The sequence below is a fragment of the Rana temporaria genome, chromosome 7, assembly GCF_905171775.1.
Source record: "Rana temporaria chromosome 7, aRanTem1.1, whole genome shotgun sequence".
Taxonomy (NCBI): Eukaryota; Metazoa; Chordata; class Amphibia; order Anura; family Ranidae; genus Rana; species Rana temporaria.
The window spans coordinates 93,477,217-93,502,694 of NC_053495.1; the positions used below are offsets into that span (position 1 = coordinate 93,477,217).

The 25,478-nt window shown below is 42.5% G+C and overlaps 1 protein-coding gene across 4 annotated transcripts in view; it reads right to left on the minus strand.

The window, feature by feature from the left end:
* The window catches only part of LOC120945491 (myomegalin-like), a 416,745-nt gene that overhangs the window by 126,076 nt on the left and 265,191 nt on the right, over positions 1–25,478 (minus strand). For all 4 annotated transcript variants that reach the window (XM_040359668.1, XM_040359666.1, XM_040359667.1 and 1 more), the window contains one exon: positions 7,445–7,856. In XM_040359668.1, coding sequence (XP_040215602.1) covers positions 7,445–7,856 — 412 coding nt within the window. The remainder of the gene's footprint in view (positions 1–7,444; positions 7,857–25,478) is intronic.

A 25,478-nucleotide genomic window follows, 5' to 3' on the forward strand; every position in this document is an offset into this window, starting at 1 on the left:
ATGCAATACCTCGGCCGCCGCTGGTGGGAGTTCGCGGCGTAAACCAGCGTCGGGTATGGAAATTAGTACTTACGGCGATCCACAACGGTTTTCCGCGTTCGCTACGTCGCTGCTAGTCTAGTTTCCCGTCGCAAAGTTAGTCATCGTTTTAGGTGCCCTAACTTTACACAGCCCATGTTAAAGTATGGCCGTCATTCCCGCATCGAAATTCAAAAAAAATATTTCTTGCGTAAGACGTCCGGGAATACGGAAGTACGCTACGCACGTCACCGTTCGAAAAAATGACGTCACTTTTGCGCAAAGCACGGCGGGAATTTCGAAACGGAGCATGCGCAGTAGGTCCGGCGCGGGAGCGCGCCTAATTTAAATGGCACACGCCCCTTTGAATTACGCGGGCTTACGCCGGAGGCCACCGGCGTAGGTTTTCATTGCAAGTGCTTTGTGAATCAGGCACTTGCGATGAAAACTTGCGGCGGTGTAACGTATCTACGATACGTTACGCCGCCGCACTTCTACGTGAATCTGGCCCTTAAAGTGGATGTAAACCCAAAAATTGTATTTATTTATTTTGATGTCACAATGTAGAGAATACGATTTCCTATCATCTGTGCCCAGTCTTGCCACACAGAGTTAATCCAGCTCTGAGCAATCCTCTTTTATTGTTCAGTGAAAATTAACAGAATTCCAGATAAAAACCTGTCTAAATAAAAAGTCCTTTCCGTCCCCTTGCTTTGAGTGACATACATTACCTCTCACAATGAACTGTGGATCACCCCCCATATTATGATAAACATCCAGGAATGTGCATGTGTCCAAGCAAGATGTAAAAACCCTGTCACTCGAAGCAAGGGAACAGAAAGGACTTTTTATTTAGACAGGTTTTTATCTGGAAGTCTGTTAATTTTCACTGAACAATAAAAGTGGATTGCTCAGAGCTGAATTAACTATGTGTGGCAAGACTGGGCACAGATGATAGGAAATCGTATTCTTATTCTCTACATTGTGACATAAAAAAAAAAACATAGGAAATTGTGCATCTGTTGCACAGCGTACTACAATATGCTTTAAGGAAAATAGACTACTAGCCTTATGGTGATTCTATTGATTTTAATGTAAACTTTGTTCTGATATGTACTGTTCTAGGACTGGCCGAGGCGTAACTTTAACCTTCAGGGCCCCAGTGCAAGAAACCAGGAAGGGCCCCTGATCTGTAGTATGATGGGAGGGTATTATGAAAGGATGGGGGACAGTGTGACGGGGCAGTATGATGGGGTATTTTGACAGGAAGGGGGCAGTGTAACCAAAGAAGGGTATCTGGAAAGTGTGACCAGAGGGGGGGAGAGAAATAAGAGGGGGCACTGTGAAAGAAGGGAGGCAGTGTGACAAGAAGGGCCAGTACGATGGGGGCAGTGTGACAGGAGGGGGCAGTATGACAGCGGGATACTGTGACAAGAGGGGGCAGTGTAAAAGGAAAAGGATACCTGGGAAGTATGACAGGAGGGGGGCAGTGTAATGAGGGAGCACTGTGAAAGGAGGGGGGCTGTGTAACAAGAGGGGGCAGAATGACGGGGGTAGTGTGACTGGAGGGGGTAAATATGACAGAAGGGGGCAGTGTGACAAGGATGCAGAATGAGGGAGGAGCAGTGTTATAGGAGGGGGCAGTGCGACAGGAGGGTATTGTGCCATTGTGATGGGTGGGGGAACAGTGTCACAGGTGGGGGGCCAGTATTACAGGTGCGGGGCCAGTGTCACAGATAGGGGGCCAGTGTCACAGGTGACAGGTGGGGGCCAGTGTCACGGTGGGGGGCCAGTGTCGGGCTAACCTTACATGAGAAGTCTAAATGCAAGAAGCAGCAGCCCTTGTACATGCTTCCTTGTGATTAGGGATGAGCTTTGAGTTCGAGTCAAACTCATGGCCAAACAACCAACAATTTGTGGTGTTTGCGGCAAATTCGAAAAGCCGCGGAACACTCTGTAAAAGTCTATGGGAGAAATCTTAAAGTGCTAATTTTAAAGGCTTATATACAAGTTATTGTCATAAAAAGTGTTTGGGGACATGGGTCCTGCCCCAGGGGACATGCAAAAACAAGTTTTAAAAACTGCCGTTTTTTCGGGAGCAGTGATTTTAATAATGCTTAAAGTGAAACAATAAAAGTGAAATATTCCTTTAAATGTTGTACCTATGGGGTACACTACACTACACTAGCATGCCTGTAAAGCAGCGCTTGTTTCCCATGCTTAGAACTGTCCCTGCACAAAGTGTAATTTCTGAAGGAAAAAAAGTCATTTAAAACCACTCGTGGCTACAATGAATTGTCAGCTTCCGGCAATATAGAAAAAAGGCATTGAAAGTCATTGATAAACAAAAATGCGTGGGGGTCCCCCCAAATTCAATTACCAGGCCCTTCAGGTCTGGTATGGATATTAAGGGGAACTCCACCCCAAATTTAAAAAAAAATGACGTGGGGTTCCCCCAAATATCCATACCAGACCCTTTATCCGAGCATGCAACCTGACAGGCTGCAGGAAAAGAGGGGGAGGACAAAAGAGCGCCCCCCTTCCTGAACCGTACCAGGCCACATGCCCTCAACATGGGGAGGATGCTTTGGGGGTCTGTGACCGCTCTTATGTAGCTGAGGGCGGGGCCACGAGCTCGTCCCCCTCTGCGAACCGAACTGGGGGGTCTTCTGCTCATCCCTACTTGTGATATCTATGGGATGTCCCTCCAGCCAGCCCAGTTCACTTCCAGAGTGTCAGTGTATACAATGGAGAGGGGAGGGGCCTCTGACCTGAGCATGTATCGGCAAGTACCGGAGTGTACAAACAGAGCGACAAACTTGTGCGCTGAATCTGGTGCCTGCTTCGGTCAGAGGCCCCTCCCGTCTCCATTGTATACACAGTTCACTTGGGAAGTGAACTGTGCTGGCTGGAGGGACATCCCATGGACATCACATAGCTGCCGATCACCCCCTCCTGCCCCCCTCTCCTGTATAGTTAGATGCCAGCCGGAGGTACAGGGGGAGGTGCAGAGTCTTGGGGCCCCCCACACTGGCAGAATGCCAGGGCCCAGTCGCAAGTGCGACTGTTGCGACCCTAGTAATTTCGCCACTGAGGATTGGTTATGAAAATATTATTGACTGTCTAAATCATTGAAATGGGGGCTAACACCAAGTCAGACTAGTACCTGTTAGAGCCTTAAATTTACTTGGTTAATTAAATATGACAAACTGGTATTTGGATGGTGCATATTAAGGGAACGTATTCTACAAATAAAACAATCTTTTTATTGGACGAAACATCGGAAAATGGAATCTTTATTTCACTATTGTATTTATACTTAATTTTATGGTCTTTATAGAGTTGTTATGTATCGTGTGGTAAAACAATGTACTGCTTCTTAAAAAAAAAAAAATATCTGATTATATTGTGAATTAAAAAAAATTCTAGCAATTGCTCAGCTTGATTTGTCAGGACGATAGGTAGGTAAGATGATATTTCCTCTATTTACAAAAACCTACAAAACCTTTATTCAATGCTGTAGGATGAGTAAAACGTTTTGTTCAAGGTAACTGCAGCCCAAAGTTGAGAAACACAGCAAAGCTTATGGTTGCCGTATGACAGGGAACAAAACATTTTCTCTCATGCATCTGTATTTTTTGTTATATCATACTAAGTATTGTACCATCAGAAAGTTGATGGATCTGTTGGGGGGGAAAGTAGTGACGTGGCAGAGGATAAACATCCTATGGTGTCCAGTTTATTGGACTGTGATAAATGAGAACGTTAGATACATTAGAACGTGTCAGGATTTTATTGTTGTCTGTGTTCCCATAGGATAGATTTCCTTTCTGTGAAATTGTCAGGTGTCAGAAAGAGCAGAAAGAAGAACAATTGAATAAACCTATATCACCTGAAGAAACCCTTAAAGTAATCAATGAATTGCCCAAAAACAAAACACCAGGAGCTGACGGCCAATCAGCGGAATATTACATAGCCTTTAAAGAAACTCTAGTTCCATATCTAACTAATATGTTTAACCATCTAGCTAACTCTAAATCTTTCCCCAAAGAACTATTGGAAGCAATAATAATAACAATTCCGAAACAAGACAAAGACCCCTCATCCCATCTCAATTATAAACCAATTTAATTATTAAATTCTGACCTAAAAATGTATGCAAAAATCCTGGCCAACAGATTGATAAACATAACCTCCTACCTAATAGGACCAGACCAAGTAGGATTTACTAAGGGGAGACAAGCACCAGACAGCACTAGAAGAATCCTTAACTTGATTGACCAAATTCACACTGATCAAACTCCCTCCGTACTTTTAGCATTAGATGCTGAAAAGGCATTAGACAGAATGCATTGGGCCTACATCTCCAAAACTCTAGCCAAATTTGGATTTCATTGATTTATCCATTCGGCAATTATGGCGCTATACTCTCAATCTACGGCTAAAGTATTCACATCAGGTATAATCTCTAAAACTTTCTACCTTACTAACGGAACCAGACAAGGTTGCCCATTATCCCCATTAAATTTCTCACTAGCAATAGAACCACTTGCGGAATATATAAGATCAACCGCCAACATCAAAGGTATAACTATAGGACGATATGAACATAAAGTAGGGCTATTTGCAGACAATATTATACTTACATTATCTAACCCTACTTCTTTCCTGCCAGAAGCTCAAAAATTATTGGAAAGATTTAGTGAGGTGTCGTATTACAAAATAAATCAAAACAAATGTTATACCCTCCCTATGAACATTCCTATGACGCTAATTAATACTTTACACAAAGAAAATAACTTCAACTGGGACAACTCCACAATAAGCTACCTGGGAATACAACTCTCCTACCCACCAACCAAAATATACAAAGTTAATTTTCCCAACCTCTTAGAAGTAGTCAACAAAGACCTACAAAATATACAAAAAACACAACTTTCCTGGGTAGGGAAAATAGACGCATTTAAAATGCAAACCCTCCCTAAAATATTATACTATTTAAGATGCTTACCCATCCCAATCCCGGCCAAATTTTTCACGCAACTGAACACAAAACTTAAAAAATGCATATGGAATGGGAAAAAACCCAGAGTGGCATTCTCCATTTTAACTACCAGAAAATCTTTAGGAGGAATGAACCTACCTGACATCAAAAACTACTTTGCAACCCTATTAGATCAGATGAGATATTGGTTTAACAATAGGGAAGATAAACTAAGGCTAAACATAGAAAAACAAGTCACAAAAAGACCTGTATGCCCTAGCAATAGCTTACGCTATACTTCCAAAGATTAACATTCCCAATTTACTTAGTATCAGATTCACATTAATAGCTTGGAAACATATACTTTCAAAAACTAAAAATATCCAAAATAAAATAAAATTGATGATACCGACAGGTGCATTCAACTATTGTAGAATACGTCTAATGGTAGATGAATGGGTTAAGGAAGGTTTTCATCTTTACGGAAATCTACCCTTGCAATACAAAGAGATCACTCTAACCAAACTGAGGAAACATACCAACATACCAGAATAAAAGAGTTCAATCTGACTGACCCTGTAGAAATTCCCTTAATTATATGGCAATTTTTCACCCGCCAAAATCAACAAATAATAAAAGGAATCTCTCTCTTTTACGATCTACTATCTACCCACCCATTTGACAACAAAAATGCACACATGATTAAGTGGGAGAAAGATTTAGAACAAGAATTTACCTGGGACCAATGGAAAAAAGCATTCCATATAGCTAGCAAGTCATCAGCATGTATTGAACACTGGGACAATGCACAAAAAATAATAAATAGGTGGTACCTAACCCCATATAAATTAGCGAAAATATATCACTCAATGTCTAATGAGTGTTGGAGATGCAACGATCAGATAGGAAACCTTTTACACATATTATGGAGCTGTAAAAATCTACAAAGCTTCTGGAATTCAATAACTTCCTTTATAGCAGATCTCACAGGCATTCTAAATAAACTAAACCCTGCCACAGCTTTACTAGGTATCAATTTGGATATCTATCCTAAAGAATATAGAACAATTGTATTCCACACACTAGTAGCAGCAAGACTCACTATAACCAGCCTGTGGAAATCCAAGGACGCGCCCAACTTATCGACAGTTATAGCTAGAATCAATATACAGGCCCAATACGAATTAATGCTGGCTTATAAAAATTATTCCACTACTACATTCAGAAAGAAATGGTTAACTTGGATCACCCATCCTAGAGCATCCAAATACTTAAAAGAGAGTAATATTTAATCTATAGTCAAGTTTGAAATATGTCAAAGTTATATATATGCTTACCCCAGATGTAATGTATTATCCTGGACCTACTTTATTGATCTGTGTAGCAAGTTTTGTTAAGTTGGCGTATCTCTAGATACGCCGCCGTAATTTCAAATGTGCGCCGTCGTATCTTTGCGCCGATTCACAAAGCGAGATACGTCCAAAAACATGGCTTCAGCCGTCCGACGTAACTTGCCTATGACGGCGTATCGTGGGTGCATAGTTACGCTGGACGCATTCGGCGTTCCCATTATAAATATGCAAATGACCTAGATACGCCGATTCACGAACGTACTTGCGCTCGGCGTATTAATATACGCTGTTTACGTAAGGCGTACGACCGGCGTAACTTTATACCTCATAAAGCAGGGGTAAGTCATGTTAAGGTATGGACGTCGGAACGACCGATAAAATTTACGTTGTTTATGTAAGTCGTACGTGAATAGGGCTGTGCGTAAGTTACGTTTACATCGTAGGCAGTATTCAACGTATCTTAGGCATTCTAGCCGACGTGATTTTGAGCATGCGCACTGGAATACGTCCACGCACGGCGCATGCGCCGTTCGTTCGGCCCCTCATTTACATGGGGTCACGGCTCATTGTAATACAACACGCCCACTGCCTTGATAATTTGAATTAGGCGGGCTTACGCCGGCCTATTTGCGCTACGCCGCTGTAACTTAGGGCGCAAGTTCTTTCTGAATACGGTACTTGCCTCTCTAAGTTACGGCGGCGTAGCTTATATGGGATGCGCTACGCCCGCCAAAAGTTACGCCATTCTTTCTGAATCTGGCCCAGTGTGTTTTTTTTTCAAAATTTACGCTCTTTTTTTGTTTATAGCACAAAAAATTTAAAACCGCACAGGCGATCAAATACCACCAAAAGAAAGCTCTATTTGTGGGAAAAAAAGGACGTCAATTTTGCTTGGGAGCCATGTTGCGTGACCGCGCAATTGTCAGTTAAAGCGACGCAGTGCCGGAAGCTGAAATGTTGCCTGGGCAGGAAGGGGGTATATGTGCACAGTAAGCAAGTGGTTAAACATAACTTTAGCTTTCATTTTCAATTTTGAATAATGTATACCTTTAAAGTATATCAGATTCCTTTATTTAATTGTGCTACTTACCCAGCCTCTTTATTTGAACACATTTTGGAATCATTCCCTGTATCTTTCTGAAACTGATAAAATTGCATCTCCAGTACGAATACTCTTTGAGCTAGCTGGTCTAAACTCCTTGGAGGATTCATTCCAGTGGCATCTGACCAACAGCCTTCATGTTCATCTGCAAGACCATATAATGTGGAACCATGGGATGAATAATAACTTTGATTTTGAAGAACCTGGATTAGGTTTTGTGACTTCTCCAGTTGTGCCCTCAACGTCTTCACAAGCTGTTTCAGAACAATGGCATCTTCTGACTTATTCAAGTCAGGGTTTCTGTTAGTTTGTTGAAAGTGAATTTTCCCCAAAGGCGAGCTAGTAGTCTCACTGGACCAGTTATTGCCCTCTGTAAACAAGTCATCATCCTCATCGAAGTCTAAGGAAAGAAATATTATTTAAAATTTAGGACAGAGACATTCTAGGACTATTATACATGATGTATGTCTACCTTTAAACGTAACTACGGTCAACATTTTTATATGTTGTTGAATTTTACTGGTCACATGCAAAACAAGATTTTTATACTTACTTATAAAATATACTTTTAAAATCCAATTTTTGGCTTTAATTAAAGGCCACAGGACAGGATATAATTGGGTTGTATTGCTGCCTACAGGAGGACACTGGCAAACAAAAAAGCTGTGGGTCATGCAGAAATAACCCCTCCCACTCCCAGCATGTTTCATTTTTTTAAATAAAAGCAATACTTTAAAATGTATTTGCTGTTCATTAAAGGACAAGTAGGGCCAAAGCTCGTTTGGCCCTACTTCTCCTGTGGGTCACAGTAGTGCACTTAATTCTGCACTCCTGTGACCTGTATTCATCCGACAGCTATAAGCTGACATCACTCAGCCGCTCCAGACTCTGGAGGGATCCCAACCCTAATGTAGGATCCGCCCAGATTCCTGGCTGACAGCTGGCTCAGCCTCTCAGTATGCTGCTGAGAGCCTGAGGCAACCACTCCCACCCTCTCCACAGCCCTGCACTCTAGTGATCGCTGGAGGGGCAGAACAGGGAGCTGGTGACTGAGAGTCACTGGCTCTCTGCTCACTAAAGACTGAGAACTGTAACATGTTCCCAATGCTGAAGCCTCTGCCTGCTACCCCCCACTCCCTGTGGCAGCAGTACGGGAGAAAGTTTCTTGTACTGTCACTGCTTGTGCAATGCTTTACAGCAGGGATATGCAATTAGCGGACCTCCAGCTGTTGCAAAACTACAAGTCCCATCATGCTTCTGACTCTGGTGTCATGCTTGTGGCTGCCAGAGTCTTGCTATGCCTCATGGGAATTGTAGTTCTGCAACAGCTGGAGGTCCGCTAATTGCATATCCCCGCTTTACAGGCTTCAAAAGAAAAAAAATTCTAAATGCAATTTTTTTTACTTGTGAACAAAATGTGTATAGCAACCCCCTGGGTTTACTGAAAGCAAGGTGTGACCTCCAGAGGCAGAGGGCAAGCTATCATTTACCCCAGGGCTAAGTCCACGACTATAATGGGGAGTTTAGCGCTGAATTTGGAAGAAGGTAGTAGGAGAGAGGGTTGGGGGTCTCAGATGCCAGTAGCAGACTCCTTTGGTCCAGTAAATGTAAAGCTTCACAGTACAAGAACCTTTAAGCCGACCCGGCGATACTGCAAACACATTTAAGATTGTAAAACAAGATCCAGCTTCAAAGTGTCAGAACATTTAACAACAATGTTGGTCTTTATTGATGCGCAAATGGTACAAGGCACAATATAGAAATCACAAAGCAGAAAAAAAAAAGAAAACAATACAGAAAAAACACATGGAGCACATGAGTTAGCAGGAGAGATGTAACATGTCATCAATATGATCAATACAATTTAAAGTGTGAGCAGGGGAGGAGGAGGGAGGAGGGGGGGAAGGTGAAGAGGGGGGCGGGGGAAGAGGGTAGGGGGGGGAGCCCACAGCCAAGCAAGGACCTCAATACAAATCGGACTCATATAGGGTTAGTCCATGGTCCCCATACATGCTCAAACTTCAGAGGACACCCTCTGTTCAAGTACGTCAGTTTATACAGAGGCAAGACACCATTAACCGCATCTATCCATGCCCCCACCGTGGGAGGGGCCCTGGAGGTCCATTTGAACAGAATCACCTTTTTGGCGTAATAAAAAAGCAGAGACATTAACAGCTTGGTATACCTATGCCTCTGCTCATCATCATGTACCCCCAGCAGAGCCAGCTCCGGAGAGACCGGGACATCCAGGTGGAGACGGACATTAATGGTCTCAAAAACTGCGGACCAATAGTCCGAGAGCCTGGGACAGGTCCAGAATATGTGGATATAAGTACCCTCTGGAGAACAACATCGCAGGCAGTCCGGGGAGCGTTGCGAATAGATCCCATGCAGTCTCTGAGGCGTAAAGTACACCCTATGCAAGAACTTAGTTTGCACCAATTTGTCCCTAGAGGAGATCACCAGCTTGTAGCTATCTTCAAAACATTCCTCCCACGCCTCCCTGTCCATGGATGAGATATCTCCCTCCCACTTTCTCCATAGTGAATCTATCTTGGGGGAATCCTTACTAAGAATCGTCAGGTACAAGGTGGACAGGGCCTTCTTCAGAGAGCTCTGAGCCAGCAAGTCCTCAACAACATCGGCCTGGAGGATAGGAGGTGCAGGAAACTTGGCCCGGAAGGCATGTCGCAACTGACAGTAGCTGAAAAGCATCCAGGGTGGAAGTCCAAACTGGCTTGTCAAGTCCAGAAAGGAAAGCAGGGACCCACTAGAAACAATATCCCGCAACAGTCTAATTCCCCAGTGGGCCCACAACTGCGGGTCCAGCATGGAACAAAAATGTCTAAGGAAAGGGTTCCCCCATAGCGGGTTAAAGGGAGACCAGTGACTCGGGGACAGAAAACGGCGCCTAGCCACACCCCACACCCGTAACGTAGTCCTAGACGGAGCTGGCAGGGGGTACGCAGAGGACCCCCTATAAACCAGAATACTATGTTCGGTAAGGGACCCCACAATAGCTGCCTCCAGGCAAACAGCTGCATTGGCTCTAGACTGCTTAAACCACCACCTCACTGTTACCAGCACAGCCGCCCAATAATACACCAATAGGTTAGGCAGGGCCAGCCCTCCACAACTAACAGGCAGCTGAAGAGTGCATCTGGCCAACCGAGGGGATGATCCCGCCACAGAAAAGAGCCAATACAACCATCCAAGTCCTTAAAAAAGGACGGGAAAATCCACACAGGGCAGTTCCTAAAGATATAATTAAACTTGGGCAGGTAGATCAATTTCAAAACGTTAATGTGCCCCAGGAGGTTTAACGGCAAGTTACTCCAGCGTGAACAATGCTTAAGTCGTTTAACAACCGGTCGCAAATTGAGCCGGTAGAAGGACTGAAGGTCTCGGGAGACCCTGATACCCAAATACGTAAATTCTTTAACCCACTGTAGCGCCATCTGTGGGGCTACATTCCTAGCCTTAAAGTGTCAGGACATTTAAGCCGACCCAGCAATACTGTAAGCATATTTTAGATGTAAGTGCGTCATCCAAGCGAGTCACCAGACCCTCCTAAGAGACCAGCCTTAATCCTGGCTCTCTCCAGCAAGATCCTCTGGATCTTCTCTATTTGGCTTGGCTTCATTCACGCTGGGCAAGACAGCCTAAAGGCCACCTGAGGATTAGTAGGCCCCAGACAGGCTTCTGGGCCTACTTGCAGAGCTAACTTCAGCAGCACATCCTTAGGCCAGGAGGGCCTGAGTTAAAACAGCGAGCACATGGCCAATGCACCAATGGGCAAGAACCTCTTACTGAACTGCCTGGAAGAAGAATAAATATTCATAACTCAACCTAGCTGTACTACCAATGAAACCCACTGGTAACACAACCTAATTGAGATTAGGGAAAGACCAGATAAACGGTTCAATCAGTCTGAGCTGTTTACATCCCAGCAACAAACTAAATTTACATGATAGCCCTAGTTTAGGACCAAGGGGCTACATGTGCATTTACTATTGTTTTCTAAAAGGTGCACTTATCCTTTAATTACTGTTTTTTAATACATCATATTCTTATATGATTGTAATCATATTCTGATATGATTGGGATATCCAAAAGCAGTCAGACTAAGGGCTGAGCAACAGTAACAAAACATTAACAGGCCATGAAGGACATTATGCCCAAAGTCAGCATCAGATGAGGTCTAAACATCTACCTGGTAAAACTTATGAACGTATGAGCTGAAGACCAGGTGACAACTTTGCAAATCTGCAAACCACAGATACAGTAGAGAGCACCTTGACAGAAAAGGATCCCTAAGGTAATAATCCTGATTTTTTGGGGGGCTAAGCCACTGAGAAATGGTGGGGCAAGAAGCTGCTTAACTTTTTACAGGGACCAACAGGATTAAAAAAAAAAAAAAGAGTCTATCTTTCTCAAGGAAGCAGTAGCTGCTGGGTAAACACATACAGCATGAAGAACATCAGGGCCGTAATTGAGCTGACATTAGGATGGAAGAACAATGTCCTGGTTGAGGTGAAAAGCTTAAACCACATCAGGAAGGAAAAGGCTCTTGTTCTCAGTACCACTCTGTCACTTTGTAAGGTCAGAAAAGGTTTGTTACAGACAAAGCAGGCAACCAAATAGAAATCTCATCAGCTGTACAGGAGGGCATGTAAAACACCTTGTGCAATAGTCTTTACCAAGGAATGGGAAGCTAACAGTCTTTGGATTAAGATCACATGAGCCGAGAATTGTTCTTTGATGGTACTTAACCTCTTGCCGACCGCCCACCGTAGTATTACGGTGGAAGGTTGGCTCGGCTGCGCAAAATCACGTAATATAACGTGATTTCGCATTTCAGCCACTAGGGCCGGGGGTGAAGTGGTTAAAGCGGACCTTTTTTCAAGTTTCCATCTATTAAATCTTCTGCCCTTGTTGTTTTACAATGGGATAGTAAAACATTTTTTTTTGCCAGTAAATACTTTATACAGCCCACTTCCTTTTTCTTGTCTGGTCATTAGCCTAGGCTTATGACATCATGCACAGCTCTCTCTCACTCTCCTGAGAGTTTGCCAGGAAGGGAGGGCGATGAGTCATAAGAGGGCCAATGAAAGCCGCAGGGCTCCAGAGCAAATGCTAACCCAAGCCCAACTAGAGGAAAGTCATGAACACTTTTCTGAAGACTTAGGCCTCGTACAGACGACCGGATCTATCCGCTGGGATTGATCCGCGGATCAGTTCCAGCAGATAGATCCGGTCGTGTGTACGTCTGAGCGGACATTTCCCAAAAATACCAAATTTCCCATTTTCCCAAAAATCCAGCCGACGGATTCCCAGCGGATAAAAATTTCTTAGCATGCTAAGAAATCTATCCGCTGGAATCCAGTCCAGCGGACTGATCCGGTCGTCTGTACAGACTCACCGGATCAGTCCGTCCGCTCCCCTTCCTCGCATGCGTCGTAATGATTCGACGCATGCGTAGAAGTATTTACCTTCCAGCGTCGCGCACACCGCCGCGTCATCGTCGCGGCGACGGCGTGACACGTGACCGCGGCTGTTTTCCACGTGGATTTTGATCCGATGGTGTGTACAGCCATCAGATCAAAATCCGGAGGAGGAATGTCCGCTGGAAACGGTCCGGCGGACCGTTTCCAGCGGATAACCCCTCGTCTGTACGAGGCCTTAAAGGCTTTAGAGACCTAAGGTTTGCGAATGTACTGGGCCCCTCCAGAAGTTCAATGCTTCCACGCATTCGTCAAATCACTTTGACGCCATGCGCGGGTTCTCGGGCCAGCGGACATGTCCGATGAGTCGTACTGACCATCGGACATGTCCGACGGACAGGCTTCCAGCGGACAAGTTTCTTAGCATGCTAAGAAACTTTTGTCCGCTGGAAACCTGTCCGCTCGGCCGGGAATCCGGTCCGGTAGGCCCTACACACGGTCGGACATGCGGACCAGTTTCAGCAGACATGTTCGGTCGTGTGTACGAGGCCTAAGGCATCACCATGTATATACCAATCTGGATCGCTGCATATAAAGCCAAGTACAGCAGTATGCAGATAAAGCATGCAGATGAAGCCTTTATTGAAGAATTTTTTTTTAAAGGCCAGTTAAAAAGGGGTAAACTTTTCTAAGTAGAGAAAAGATGTCCATCCTCTTAGGATACTAGCAAAAATAAACCTAAATAATGCTGAGCGTGGGAGGGGTTATACCTGGCAAATCTTGTTTGCTAGTGTCCAAATCTTCATGTAAGTGGCAGAATAATCCAATAGTATCAGAATAAGTAGGGTCTTTTGCACAGACCTAAATTCAAGGTTACCTAAAAGTGTGCATCTGGTTTTGGTACCGTTGGTGCTCTACTTATTACTAGCTAACTGCATATAACATTGTACCATTGTTGCTATTTGTTTGGCCAGTGGCAATGTAGTTTGATTAATGTATGAAAAGGCACAAGCCTCCTTTTCCTTGAGTTTCTTTTAATAAAGAATAGAAATACAGCTTTTAGGTTTGTGTGGGGAAAAACTGGTCAGTGGCACCACATAATTGATGGCATTGCAAACAGCCTAAACAAAAAGACACAAGGCACATGTAGATGTTTTTCGAAAACATTATAGCTACAGTCCTTAGATTTGCCTGTGGCAACACAATTTGATGGCAGCACAAATAGACCCTCAGCTTGAGCCAGTGGCACTACAGTTTGATAGCAACTCAAACAAATTTAAAAGAGGAGATAAAAAGTAGACATGTGCAATTCGTTTTGTTTCTAATTTGTTTTTTTACGAAAATTCGTTAATTACGAATTTTCGTATTTACAAATTTTTTATTTACAAATTTTCCGACTTCAGAAAATTGTGAATTTACAAATTTTCGTATTTCCGAAAATTCGAATTTACGAATTTTCGAAAATTCGTATTTACGAATTTTCGTATTTCCGATTTTTTTTATAATTTCCGAATTTTCGTATTTACGAATTTCGGAAATTCGGATTTTCGGAAATACGAAAAAAAAAAATCGGATTTTAGAATTTTCGAAATTCCGAATTTTTTAATTTTTAAATTTTCGAATTTTCGAATTTTTCAATTTTCGAATTTCGCATTTTTCAGATTTTGAATTTTAAAATTTTCAAATTTCGAATTTTTCAAATTTCGAATTTTTCAAATTTTTCGAATTTTTCAAATTTTTCGAATTTTTCAAATTTTTCAAATTTAAAAATTCGAAATTCGAAAATTTTTGAATTTTTCAATTTTCGAATTTTGAATTTTTCAATTTCGAAATTCGTAAATTGAAAAATTCGAAATTTGAAACATTTTTCAATTTTCGAACATACGAATTCGAAAATTGAAAAATTCGAAAATTGAAAAATTCGAAAATTGAAAAATTCGAAAATTGAAAAATTGAAAATTTCGAAAATTGAAAAATTCGAAAATTGAAAAATTCGAAAATTGAAAAATTCGAAAATTGAAAAATTCGAAAAATTCGAAAATTGAAAAATTCGAATTCTTCACTTTTCCAATTTCGAATTTTTCAGTTTTAAAATTTTTCAAATTTCGAATTTATCAAATTTAGAATTTTCGACATTTTGAATTTTTGAATTTTCGAAATTTTGAATTTTTGAATTTTCGAAATTTTGAATTTTTGAATTTTCGAATTTTTGAATTTTTGAATTTTCGAATTTTTCAATTTTCGTATTTCCGAATTTTCGTATTTACGAATTTTCGTATTTACAAATTTCGAAAATTCGAAATTGAAAAATTCGAAAATTGAAAAATTTCGAATTTTTCAATTTTCGAATTTCGAATTTTTCAATTCGAAATTCTAAAACTGAAAAATTTCGAATTTCGAATTTTTCAATTTTCGAATTTTACAATTTTCGAATTTTTCAATTTTCGAATTTTAAAATTTTCGAAATTTTGAAATCTCGTATTTCCGAATTTTCGTATTTCCGAATTTTTTCGTATTTCCGAATTTTCGTATTTCGAAATATCGAAAATTGAAAAATAAAAAACTCGAAATTTTGAAAATTTAAAAATTCCAAAATTCGAAATACGAAACTTCGAAAATACGAAAATTGAAAAATTCGAAAATTTCGAAATTTCGAAAATTGAAAAATTTGAAATTCGAAAATTTAAAAAATCGAATTTCGAAAATTGAAAAAATTGAAGTTCGAAAATTGAAAAATGTTTCAAATTTCGAATTTTTCAATTTACGAATTTCGAAAATTGAAAAATTCGAAATTCGAAATAGAAAAAATAGAAAATTGAAAAATTAGAAAATTGTAAATTTTTCAGGCTCTAGAAAAAACGTTTTTTTCAACTTGATCATTAAAACGGTCTTGCCTACACACGATCGTGAAAAAAAAATGCTCTAGCAAAGCGCGGTGACGTACAACTTGTACGATGGCACTATAAAGGGGAAGTTCCATTCGGATGGCGCCACCCTTTGGGCTGCTTTAGCTGATTTTGTGTTAGTAAAAGACAATTCACGCTTTTCTGTCTGTTACAGCGTGATGAATGTGCTTACTCCATTACCAACGGTAGTTTTACCAGAACGAGCGCTCCCGTCTCATAACTTGCTTCTGAGCATGCGGGGATTTTTCACTTTGTTAAAGCCCACACACGACCATTTTTTTTACAACCCAAAAAACGACAACGTTAAAAACGTTGTGAAAAAATAGAGCATGTTCGAAAAAAAAAATGGCTGTTTTTCAGAACCCGTAAAATGCTCTGAAGCCCACACACAATCATTTTTAATGACATTTTTTAGAACCCGAAAAATGGTCATGTGTACGCGGCATAAGGGTTTCTTGCTAAGGGCTGAACGAAAAGGAGTACCAGTACTGTTTTTGCTTGGCAGCAATATTCATTTCTTACCTGGCCATAAGCAACAGCAGCTATTCTGAGTGTAGTGAGTTAACGCTGGCTAAAAAGTGGTATCCTCAATGAGTGTGGAAGTCCTCCATAATCCAAGCCTGATTAATTTTAAAAAAGTGTGCTGGTTTGCACTGTCAGTTACAACTCCTCTAGCTGTGCTGAGGTCCATCTGTGGCATGACACTTACAGCAAAACAGGACAGCACCACTGCCTTTGTCTTTAGTCCTGCTCAATATTTTAGGTATATTTTTGATGTATAAAAAAACTTTTTTAACATGAGTATAGAGGTGCGTGTATAGCATGCAGTTTTTGATGCATACATCTTTTATGCTAGAGGAGCATGGGGTGCTGTGTTAATTAAGTGGGCTGTTCTCCTGTGCCTGCTCTTCCACTTAGCCCCCCGCCCCCACTCCCTTGTGCTGCAGTGGCGACTGTTAAAAAGAACTGTTAATTTAGCTGCTCATCCCCTCCCTCTTGGATAATGCAATCGTGCTTAGGATCATAGGACATGTAGTGTGTGGAGGCGCACTGCACTATAAAGTTGATGGGGCTGTAAACTACAAGAGACAGTACACCCTGCAGCTGGGGGAGGGGAGAGCTTTAAGCGCTGATCTTGCAGTGTGGGGACTGGAGGAGTGTTTCTGGTATGTGTCAGGGCCTACACCTGGGGGAGAAAAAGCCACTAATACCAGAGGGCTAAGAGATGAGCCTGTGAGGACCTGATACTGAGGACTGAGTTATCAGGGACTGGGTTCCTGACGGCAGACTGACCAGGTTTTCTGTTTGCCAGGACTGGAGAACAGATTCAGTTGTACTTACTTCACTCCTGTTAGTAGTTCAGTACAAAAGGAGACTGCCTTTTGCTTAGCAGCCCCAAAACAAATCAATGCATGCAGTCTTAAAGAGATGGTATTAGGTGCATCACTATACAGATTGGGCCCCACCATTAGCCAGCTGAAGCTTATAAGTCAGGCATCAAGTACTGTACAACTGCTTCCCAGGGGTACCCCTTTTTCAGGAAAATATACAAATATCTTTACTAATAGTCAGGTACATATACACAGAATGCACTTTGGGACACTTTTTTTGAACATTTGTTGCAGAGGGGTACTGCAAAACTTGTTTTCCCCTTACATGCTGTATTTTTATTAAGTGCTGCAGATACTAGGTTAGTTTTCTTAGTAGCACAGTGATCTCAATCAACCACCATAACCTAGTATTCACACCAGCTAGCTTATTGCACTCAAGCGGACTCCTTAACTTGTTCATTGTTTCTATGTATTGCCATTTATTTTGCTTGGTGTTAATATACTTTTTTTATTTACTAGTACATACCCTGGTGCCTATTTCCTATATTCTAATACAGTTGCAGGTAGTATACTAAGAACTGATCTCATAGTAAGTGTTTGCGGCATCTCACTATTTAACCAGGTGTGTCAGAGGGGCCAAAGCAGGTCTCAAGAACAAAGGACAAAGAACAGAGAAGCGGTCATACCAAGTGACTCCTCCAGGGTGTGTGCTACACAAAGATACTGCAAAAAATATGAAAAAGCCACCCACTAAAATACCACTCCCCCTACAATATATATAATTACTTAAAAGTTATTGAAAGTCTTGTTTGACTTGAAGTCTCCTCGTACATATATATATATATATATATGGGGCATTCAAGTAAAATCTGACTTTTCATTTTACAGCTATGAAAAGGGATGCTAGCATGGTTGTTAGTGGCAAGTGTGCCCTATTACTGATAAGCGGCGCACATGTTGCAGGCCAGTCCAGAGATCATTAATCAAGATGGCAGACAACAGTATTAGTGCATGCATGGAACAGCATGTGATGATGACATTTCTTGTGAACGAAGGCGTAAAACCCACAGATATCTACAGAAGACTTCAAGAACAGTACAGTGATGATACGCTCAGCCGCAGTAATGCATTTGAATGGTGTAAACATTTCAAAGATGGTTGTACATCGTCAATGAGGATCCCAGGTGTGGTGATTCCCAGCCCGCAGCAGCCATTTCTGTGAACATTTAACGTGTGGAATGCCAGATCCTGGATAATCGACAATCGTGAAATTGCAAAAACAAACAAAATCCTTGAAGGTCAGCATATAGATCACCAGGGCTTTCTTTCGGCCAGCATTCTCAGCAGAATTCTCAGCAGTCTCAGCAGTTGTGCACAATAGAGGTAAGCAGCTCATGACATAATTTAGATAGGCAGCAGTCAAAGTTGGCTGGTAGTAAATATGCGAACCACAGTTCCCAGATCCTGTGCAACGTGGGCATAGTGCCCTGCAGCTTAGCTGTTAGCTTCTCACTAAATGATGTCTGGATTTGACCTCTGTTACCTGTATATTTCCTAAGAACCTGCCTTTATGCTATTGTCTGCTTTGTGGCTGTCAGAACATGGATCATGAGTATAATTGGGGGTTTTCGATTTAAAAGCGATTTAAATGGATTTACGGAGAATAATTGTTAAAAAAGAATGCACAAAATTCTGTATAGTTTCCATAATCTTTGGGCAACCTGTCAGATCCACCAGGTATGTAGAAATGTGCCTATCTCTAAACAACATTGAAAGCAAGTGGAGGGGTTGCCAGGTGCCACGTGTGCTAGTTGGCCAGATACCATGTACCACCAAAGAAGCAATTTATAATTCATTTTCACCCCTAAAGCATTGGGTAAGCAAGATTTAGTGGTATCCCAAAATTTGGCCCATTTGTCAAGTTCCAACTGTTCATAGATAAAGTGGAACTTTATAAAAAAAAAATGCAAACAGACAGGCTTTGTAATATAGGAGAGACATGCTATGTCTCTTCTGCATTAACATTTCTTATCTCTTGCAGCTCATCGGACAATTTTAGTATCTGGAGAGAAGAATTAAAATTCTGCACATGCAAGCGAGTGACATTATCTCAGCCTGGCCAACCAGGACAGCTGAAGATCAGAACCCGCAAGACACCCAGGAATAAGATGTCAGCGGCCTGCAGGGAGCTCCTGTACACCACATCACCGTAGTGAAGGTGTGTACATTTCTCGTTGTAAACCCAGTAAATATGCTGGACTCAATTAATATACAGAGATGAAACAAATCTCCTACATAAGTTGTACCTGTCAATCTCAAACCTCTCTTCTCTGCATCTGTTCATAGTGCTGAATTTTAAGGCTTGTCGGAAAGTTCAGAAAAAAAGGGGACGAAGAGCTGAAGTTACACTCGGCAGAGCTCAGTGAGGAGAGCTCTGAGAGCTGATTGGAGGCACACCCCCTCCATGCAGCATACAGGAACAGAGCTGAGGCTGTCAATTGGCTGGAGATCCCTATGCTGTCATCATTTTTTCTCTGGTGTCAGGAAAACTTGTTGAAAGTGATTCATGCTGATAGCAGAGGAACAAAGCAGCAGATAAAAGTGACAATTAGTGCTCCTAATTGAGACAAGTAAACACTATGGATGGTTATGCTGTGTTCATATTTCATGTCTGAGGTTTACAACACCTTTAAGGGGTATTGGAAGTATATTTAGATAACAAGTTGTTATGAAGAGAAATGTGGGTTGTTCTTGCATTTGGATTCAAAGGGTATAAATGTCAGTCTCTCGCCTGATAAATGAGCAGTGATGGAGAGGGAAGATTTACTAAAACTGGAACACAAAGAATTAGGTGCAGCTGTGCATAGTAACCAATCATCTTCTAACTTCAGCTTATTCAACTGGGCTTTAACAATAAAAGCTGATTGGTTACTATGCACAGCTGCACCAGATTCTGTGTGCACCAGTTTTTAGCAAATCTCCCCCATAGTGTTTGGCTTGCAAATATTGGATGAATTTCAGAATCAGCTAAATGATCATCTTTTTGCAGACTGGAAAAGGGTTTTACACTTTTTGGAGAAAGCAGACAATGAAATGGAATTGATCTAGAGTCAATCCAATACTTAAAAACACCTGGTAAATCATATGCCAGGGTAAATGAAGGGTTGTGGATTATGAATGGGGTAAATGTGGCGAGAGCAAGTCATGGGGGTGTTTAACGTTATCCCACAGTTGGAGAAAGGGTTGGGAGAATTTCTGTCACAAGGGTGGAGCTATAATAGATTATGCATGGACAGTGGGTAGCAGAGTAGCAGTAGGCCTTGTACACACCATGGGCCGGATTCAGAAAGAAGATACGATGGCATATCTCCTGATACGCCGTCGTATCTCTGAGTCCGGCCGTCGTATCTATGTGCCTGATTCATAGAATCAGGTTACGCATAGATATGCCTAAAATCCGACTTACACCATCGGATCTTAGGCTGCAATTCCAGGCCGGCCGCTAGGTGGCGCTTCTGTATCTTTTACGCGTCGAATATGCAAATGAGCATTTACGCCGATTCAGAAACGAACTTTAGATCCGCGTAACCTATCTGAATCTAGCCCGATCAGTCTAAACTGATGAAAACAGACTGAAGGACCTTTTTATCGGTCCAAACCGACCGTGTGTGGGCCCCATCGGTCAGTTATCCTTCGGTCCAAAAAAATAGAACTTGCTTTAAAATTGAACTGATGGACACCTAACCGATAGGTCAAAACCGACGGTTAGTATGCAAAAGCATCGGTTAAAAACCTGCGCATGCTCAGAATCAAGTCGACGCATGCTTGGAAGCATTGAACTTTATTTTTCTCAGCACGTCGTTGTGTTTTACGTCACCGAGTTGGACTCGATCGTTTTTTAAACTGATAGTGTGTAGGTACATCAGACCATCAGTCAGCTTCATCAGTTAACCGATGAAATGGTCCTTCTGTCCGTTCTCATCGGATGGACTGATCGTGTGTACAGGGCTTTAGACTCCTCTGACAGTTAAAAGATCAATTAACTTACAGGAAATGTTTCCCTGTAACAAAAAACTCTGTTTGAACAGAAAACTGTTGTTAAGTTTCCTTGTGGAAGTTGTAAAGTTTGTAGTGTAAATATGTGGTAAAAGGTAAAATCTTTAATGCTGAACTCTAGCAATACTGAAAAATTCACCTTGCAGTGGGGGCCCCCACCCCACTGCAGGCGGCAATTGTTAGTTTCATCCATAGATGAGGGATACAGTGAAATACTTACCTTATTTTTTTTCTTACACAGGCTTTATCACTGCTGTACAACCAGTCCACAAAGCACTACTTCCACCTCTCAACTGGACGACGTGCTCAGATATATAATAGATATAGATAATAAGCTGGACTGGAGCAAGAACACTGAGTTGCTCTATAGAAAGGGCCAGAGCCGCCTATTTTTTGAGGAGCTTAAGGTCTTTTAACATCTGCCGGACAATGCTGAAGATGTTTTATGAGTCTGTGGTGGCCAGTGCTCCCCTGCATGCGGTGGCATGCTGGGAAAGCAGGCTTAACAAACTGATTTGCAAGGTCAGTAATGTTGTTAGATTGGAGTTGGAGTTTTTAACAACAATGTTGGAAAGGAGAACAGTGGCGGCCCGTCCATAGGGACCCCCAGGCGCCGCCCCCCCCTCCCGTAGTAGCATTGTATTGCACAAATGTATGTTATTGTTGGTTGCCAGCTGCCTGGTCTATTCAGATAACCGGACATTGGGCGCCGATTACCTGAATAACGGCAGCTGGTTGGCTGAGCGGAACTGCCTATCAGAGCAAGCTGCTCTGATAGGCTTTCCGAGTACAGCCCTCCGGCTCTCGGATTTCTATCCTCGGACCGCAGCCCCCCTGCGTTCCTTGGATAAGACTGACAGCCGTTTCAGCCAATCAGGTTCCCGGATTCTGGTTATCAGGAGCCTGATTGGCTGAAGCGTCACCAAGGCGCAGGGGAGGGCTGGCAGCCTTAGGCCTGGGGGGCAAGTCCAGTCAAGTGGCCCATAGAGCGTGGAAAAGTGATGGATCGAGGAAAACAGTCTAAGATTTTTCATGATCACAAGAGTCCGCACAGAGGCCCCCTTACATCAGAGTCTGCACAGAGCCTCCCCTTACATCAGAGTCCACACAGTGGCCCCCCTTACATCAGAGTCCGCACAGAGACCCCCCTTACATCAGAGTCCGCACAGAGGCCCCCCCTTACATCAGAGTCCGCACAGAGGCCCCCTTTTCATCAGATTCCGCACAGAGGCCCCCCTTACATCAGAGTCCGCACAGAGGCCCCCCCTTACATCAGAGTCCGTACAGAGGCCCCCCCTTACATCAGAGACCGCACAGAGGCCCCCCTTACATCAGAGTCCGCACAGAGGCCCCCTTACATCAGAGTCCACACAGAGGCCCCCTTTTCATCAGAGTCCGCACAGTGGCCCCCCTTTCATCAGAGTCCGCACAGAGGCCCCCCTTTCATCAGAGTCCGCACAGAGGCCCCCCTTACATCAAAGTCCGCACAGAGGCCCCCCTTACATCAGAGTCCGCACAGAGGCCCCCCTTACATCAGAGTCCTCACAGAGGCCCCCCTTACATCAGAGTCCACCAGTGGAAGGTGAGCAGCAGCCATGAACTGTGTTAACAGAGCTCCAGCAGGCATATTCCTGCTCTGCAAAAACAGCATTTGGTAGTGGCGGCCGGTGGCTGTGCATAGTGTCACCAGCCCGGGGGGAGATTTCCACCCTGCCCCCCCTGCCAGCCCTCCCCTGCCAAGGCGGAAGAAGACATCGAGGGAGGACATGGAAGCTTCAGGTAAGAGCATTTTACAGGGCACAGTGGCGAAAATTGATGGGCACAGTGGCTAGAATTAATGGGCACAGTGGCGACAATTGATGGCATGGCACAGTGGGGACAAGTGATGGCACAGTGGGGACAATTGATGGTATGGCAAAGTGGGGACAATTGATGGCATGGCACAGTGGGGACAATTGATGGCACAGTGGCTGCATTTGATGGCATGACACAGTGGCTGTGTTTGATGGCACAGTGGCTGCGTTTGGCATGGCACAGTGGTGACAATTGATGGCACAGTGGTGACAATTGATGGCACAGTGGCGACAATTGATGGCACAATGTCACAATGGACACAGTGGTGATAAATGATGGCACAGTGGCTGCGTTTGATGGCAAGGCACAGTGGCTGCATTTGATGGCATGGCACAGTGGCGACAATTGATGGCACAGTGGCGACAATTGATGGCACAGTGGCTGCATTTGATGGCACAGTGGCTGTGTTTGATAAGCACAGTGGCTGCCTCTGATGGACACAGTGGCTGCGTTTGATGGGCACAGTGAGGCTGCAATTGTTTTTTTGTGTTTTTTTCGTTTATTTGCCCCCCCAAAAATTTTGAGCACCAGCCGCCACTGGAGGAGAATGTTGTTCAAGGTATGTTTAATCTTTGACAACTCCTCTCACCCACTTCACAATACACTGGTCAGTCTTTGGAGTAGCATCAGTGACAGATTGTTACAACCACGATGCACCACAGAGCAACATAGGAAATAATTTTTTGCCTGCGGCCATCAGATTATATAATTCTTCTCTGGATGGGAGGATTTAATCTTGTTTATGATACAGATTTTTATGTCGTTTTTATAGTATGTTGGTATTGGTTTAATTATGATTTTGGGTGATGCTAGCGAACGTTGTGTACTATTTACTAGTATTTTTTATAGTTTGATTTTCTGTTTTTTTCTATCTGTGTTATTTATTCTATGTTGTATTTTAATAGTATGGGTGGTTTATTAGAGTATAGTTTTAATCAGTTTTATTTGGTACTAATTGAAGTTATTGGTAATTTTATTGTGTCGTGGCTTGCTCTGTTCGTTATTGTGATTTTGTGTTGTCTTTGAATGTAACTGTATTTTAAACATTTCCCTTTGGGATTAATAAAATATTCTAAATTTTGAAATGTAGTCATGCACCATGCAGGACCAGTGATCCTTTTATGTATGTGAGGCCCACCCATATCCCAGGAGCATTAGAGAGTAGAGAAGAACATTTTCAAGCCTTTCAGAAACAATAACAGGTGAGTATTTCATGTGATGTAAGTAAAGACAACATAAGCTATTACTGCACAGTTACTGTTCATTGAATAATACTCAGCAGGAACAGAAAACACAACACAGGAAGTAAGAAAAACAGAGATGCATCATAGAGTTGCATACAAACAAACCTAACATCCATAACATCTCCCCCCTTTTAGTGTTAACAAATTAAATTCTACATTGCGAAATTAGGATGAGACACAGCAATAACACATTCTATAGGTTAAGTCTCATAGGTGGTTTTGAACATCTACCACTACGGTTGAAGACTGGCCCTTGTGCAAAGATTCCTTTAGCCCACTATCAATTGACTCGATTGCGGTGATAGAGAATTCTTTCAACGTCCACAAGATAGGAGCGTGAGGCAACCTTTTGCAGACACGTACCCATTCTCCAATGGCCTGTTTAATCTCCAGGTAATGGTTTCATACAGATTTGTCCCCCAATATTCAATTCTGGCATATCTCTGGCCGATGTGTCAAATCGTGCCTTTGACACTTGTCTCTTAAGAGTTAACTTTTTTAAAACACCTTGTATGACAGAGGGTTCAAGAAGCCTATTTGCTGCTGGTAAGGAGGTCTTTAATCTCCTTGACAACAGTCTTTGTGCAGGACTACTATCCATGTCTTCGGTCGGAGTGTTTCTCCAATGTAAAATGGCCTTCCATGGGTCTTTTCAATTACTTTGTGCTTTCTTGCATACATTTTTAACAATCTTTACAGCTGATTCAGCTTTGTCAACAACCTGTGGATGACGTGGTGAGGGAGTAACGTGCTCAAACTCCCATTCAGTGGCAAATTTTTTAAATTGTAGGCTTACAAACTGAGGGCCATTATCAGAGATCACTGTATCTGGTTGGCCATGACGTGCAAACTGAGCCTTGCAACTCTTAATTGTAGCTTCAGTGGATAAGTCAGGAAGAAGGTCTATTTCCCAGAATTCTAATTAATGACCGACTAATAGTAGGTATTCTTTGCCTGCATAGTTGAATAAGTCCATACTGATAATCTGCCATGCCACGGACGTGTAGGTATCTCATGTAACATCATGGTTTCTTTTTGTTGTAAATGGGCATATTCATTGCAGGTGGGACAATTACTGACAAAGTCTTTGATTTCACAATGCATGTTGTGCCAGTAAAGAGTATCACAAGTGTGTCTGTAGCATACTTCACAGGCAATTCAATAACTGTAATTTGAAATACATGCTC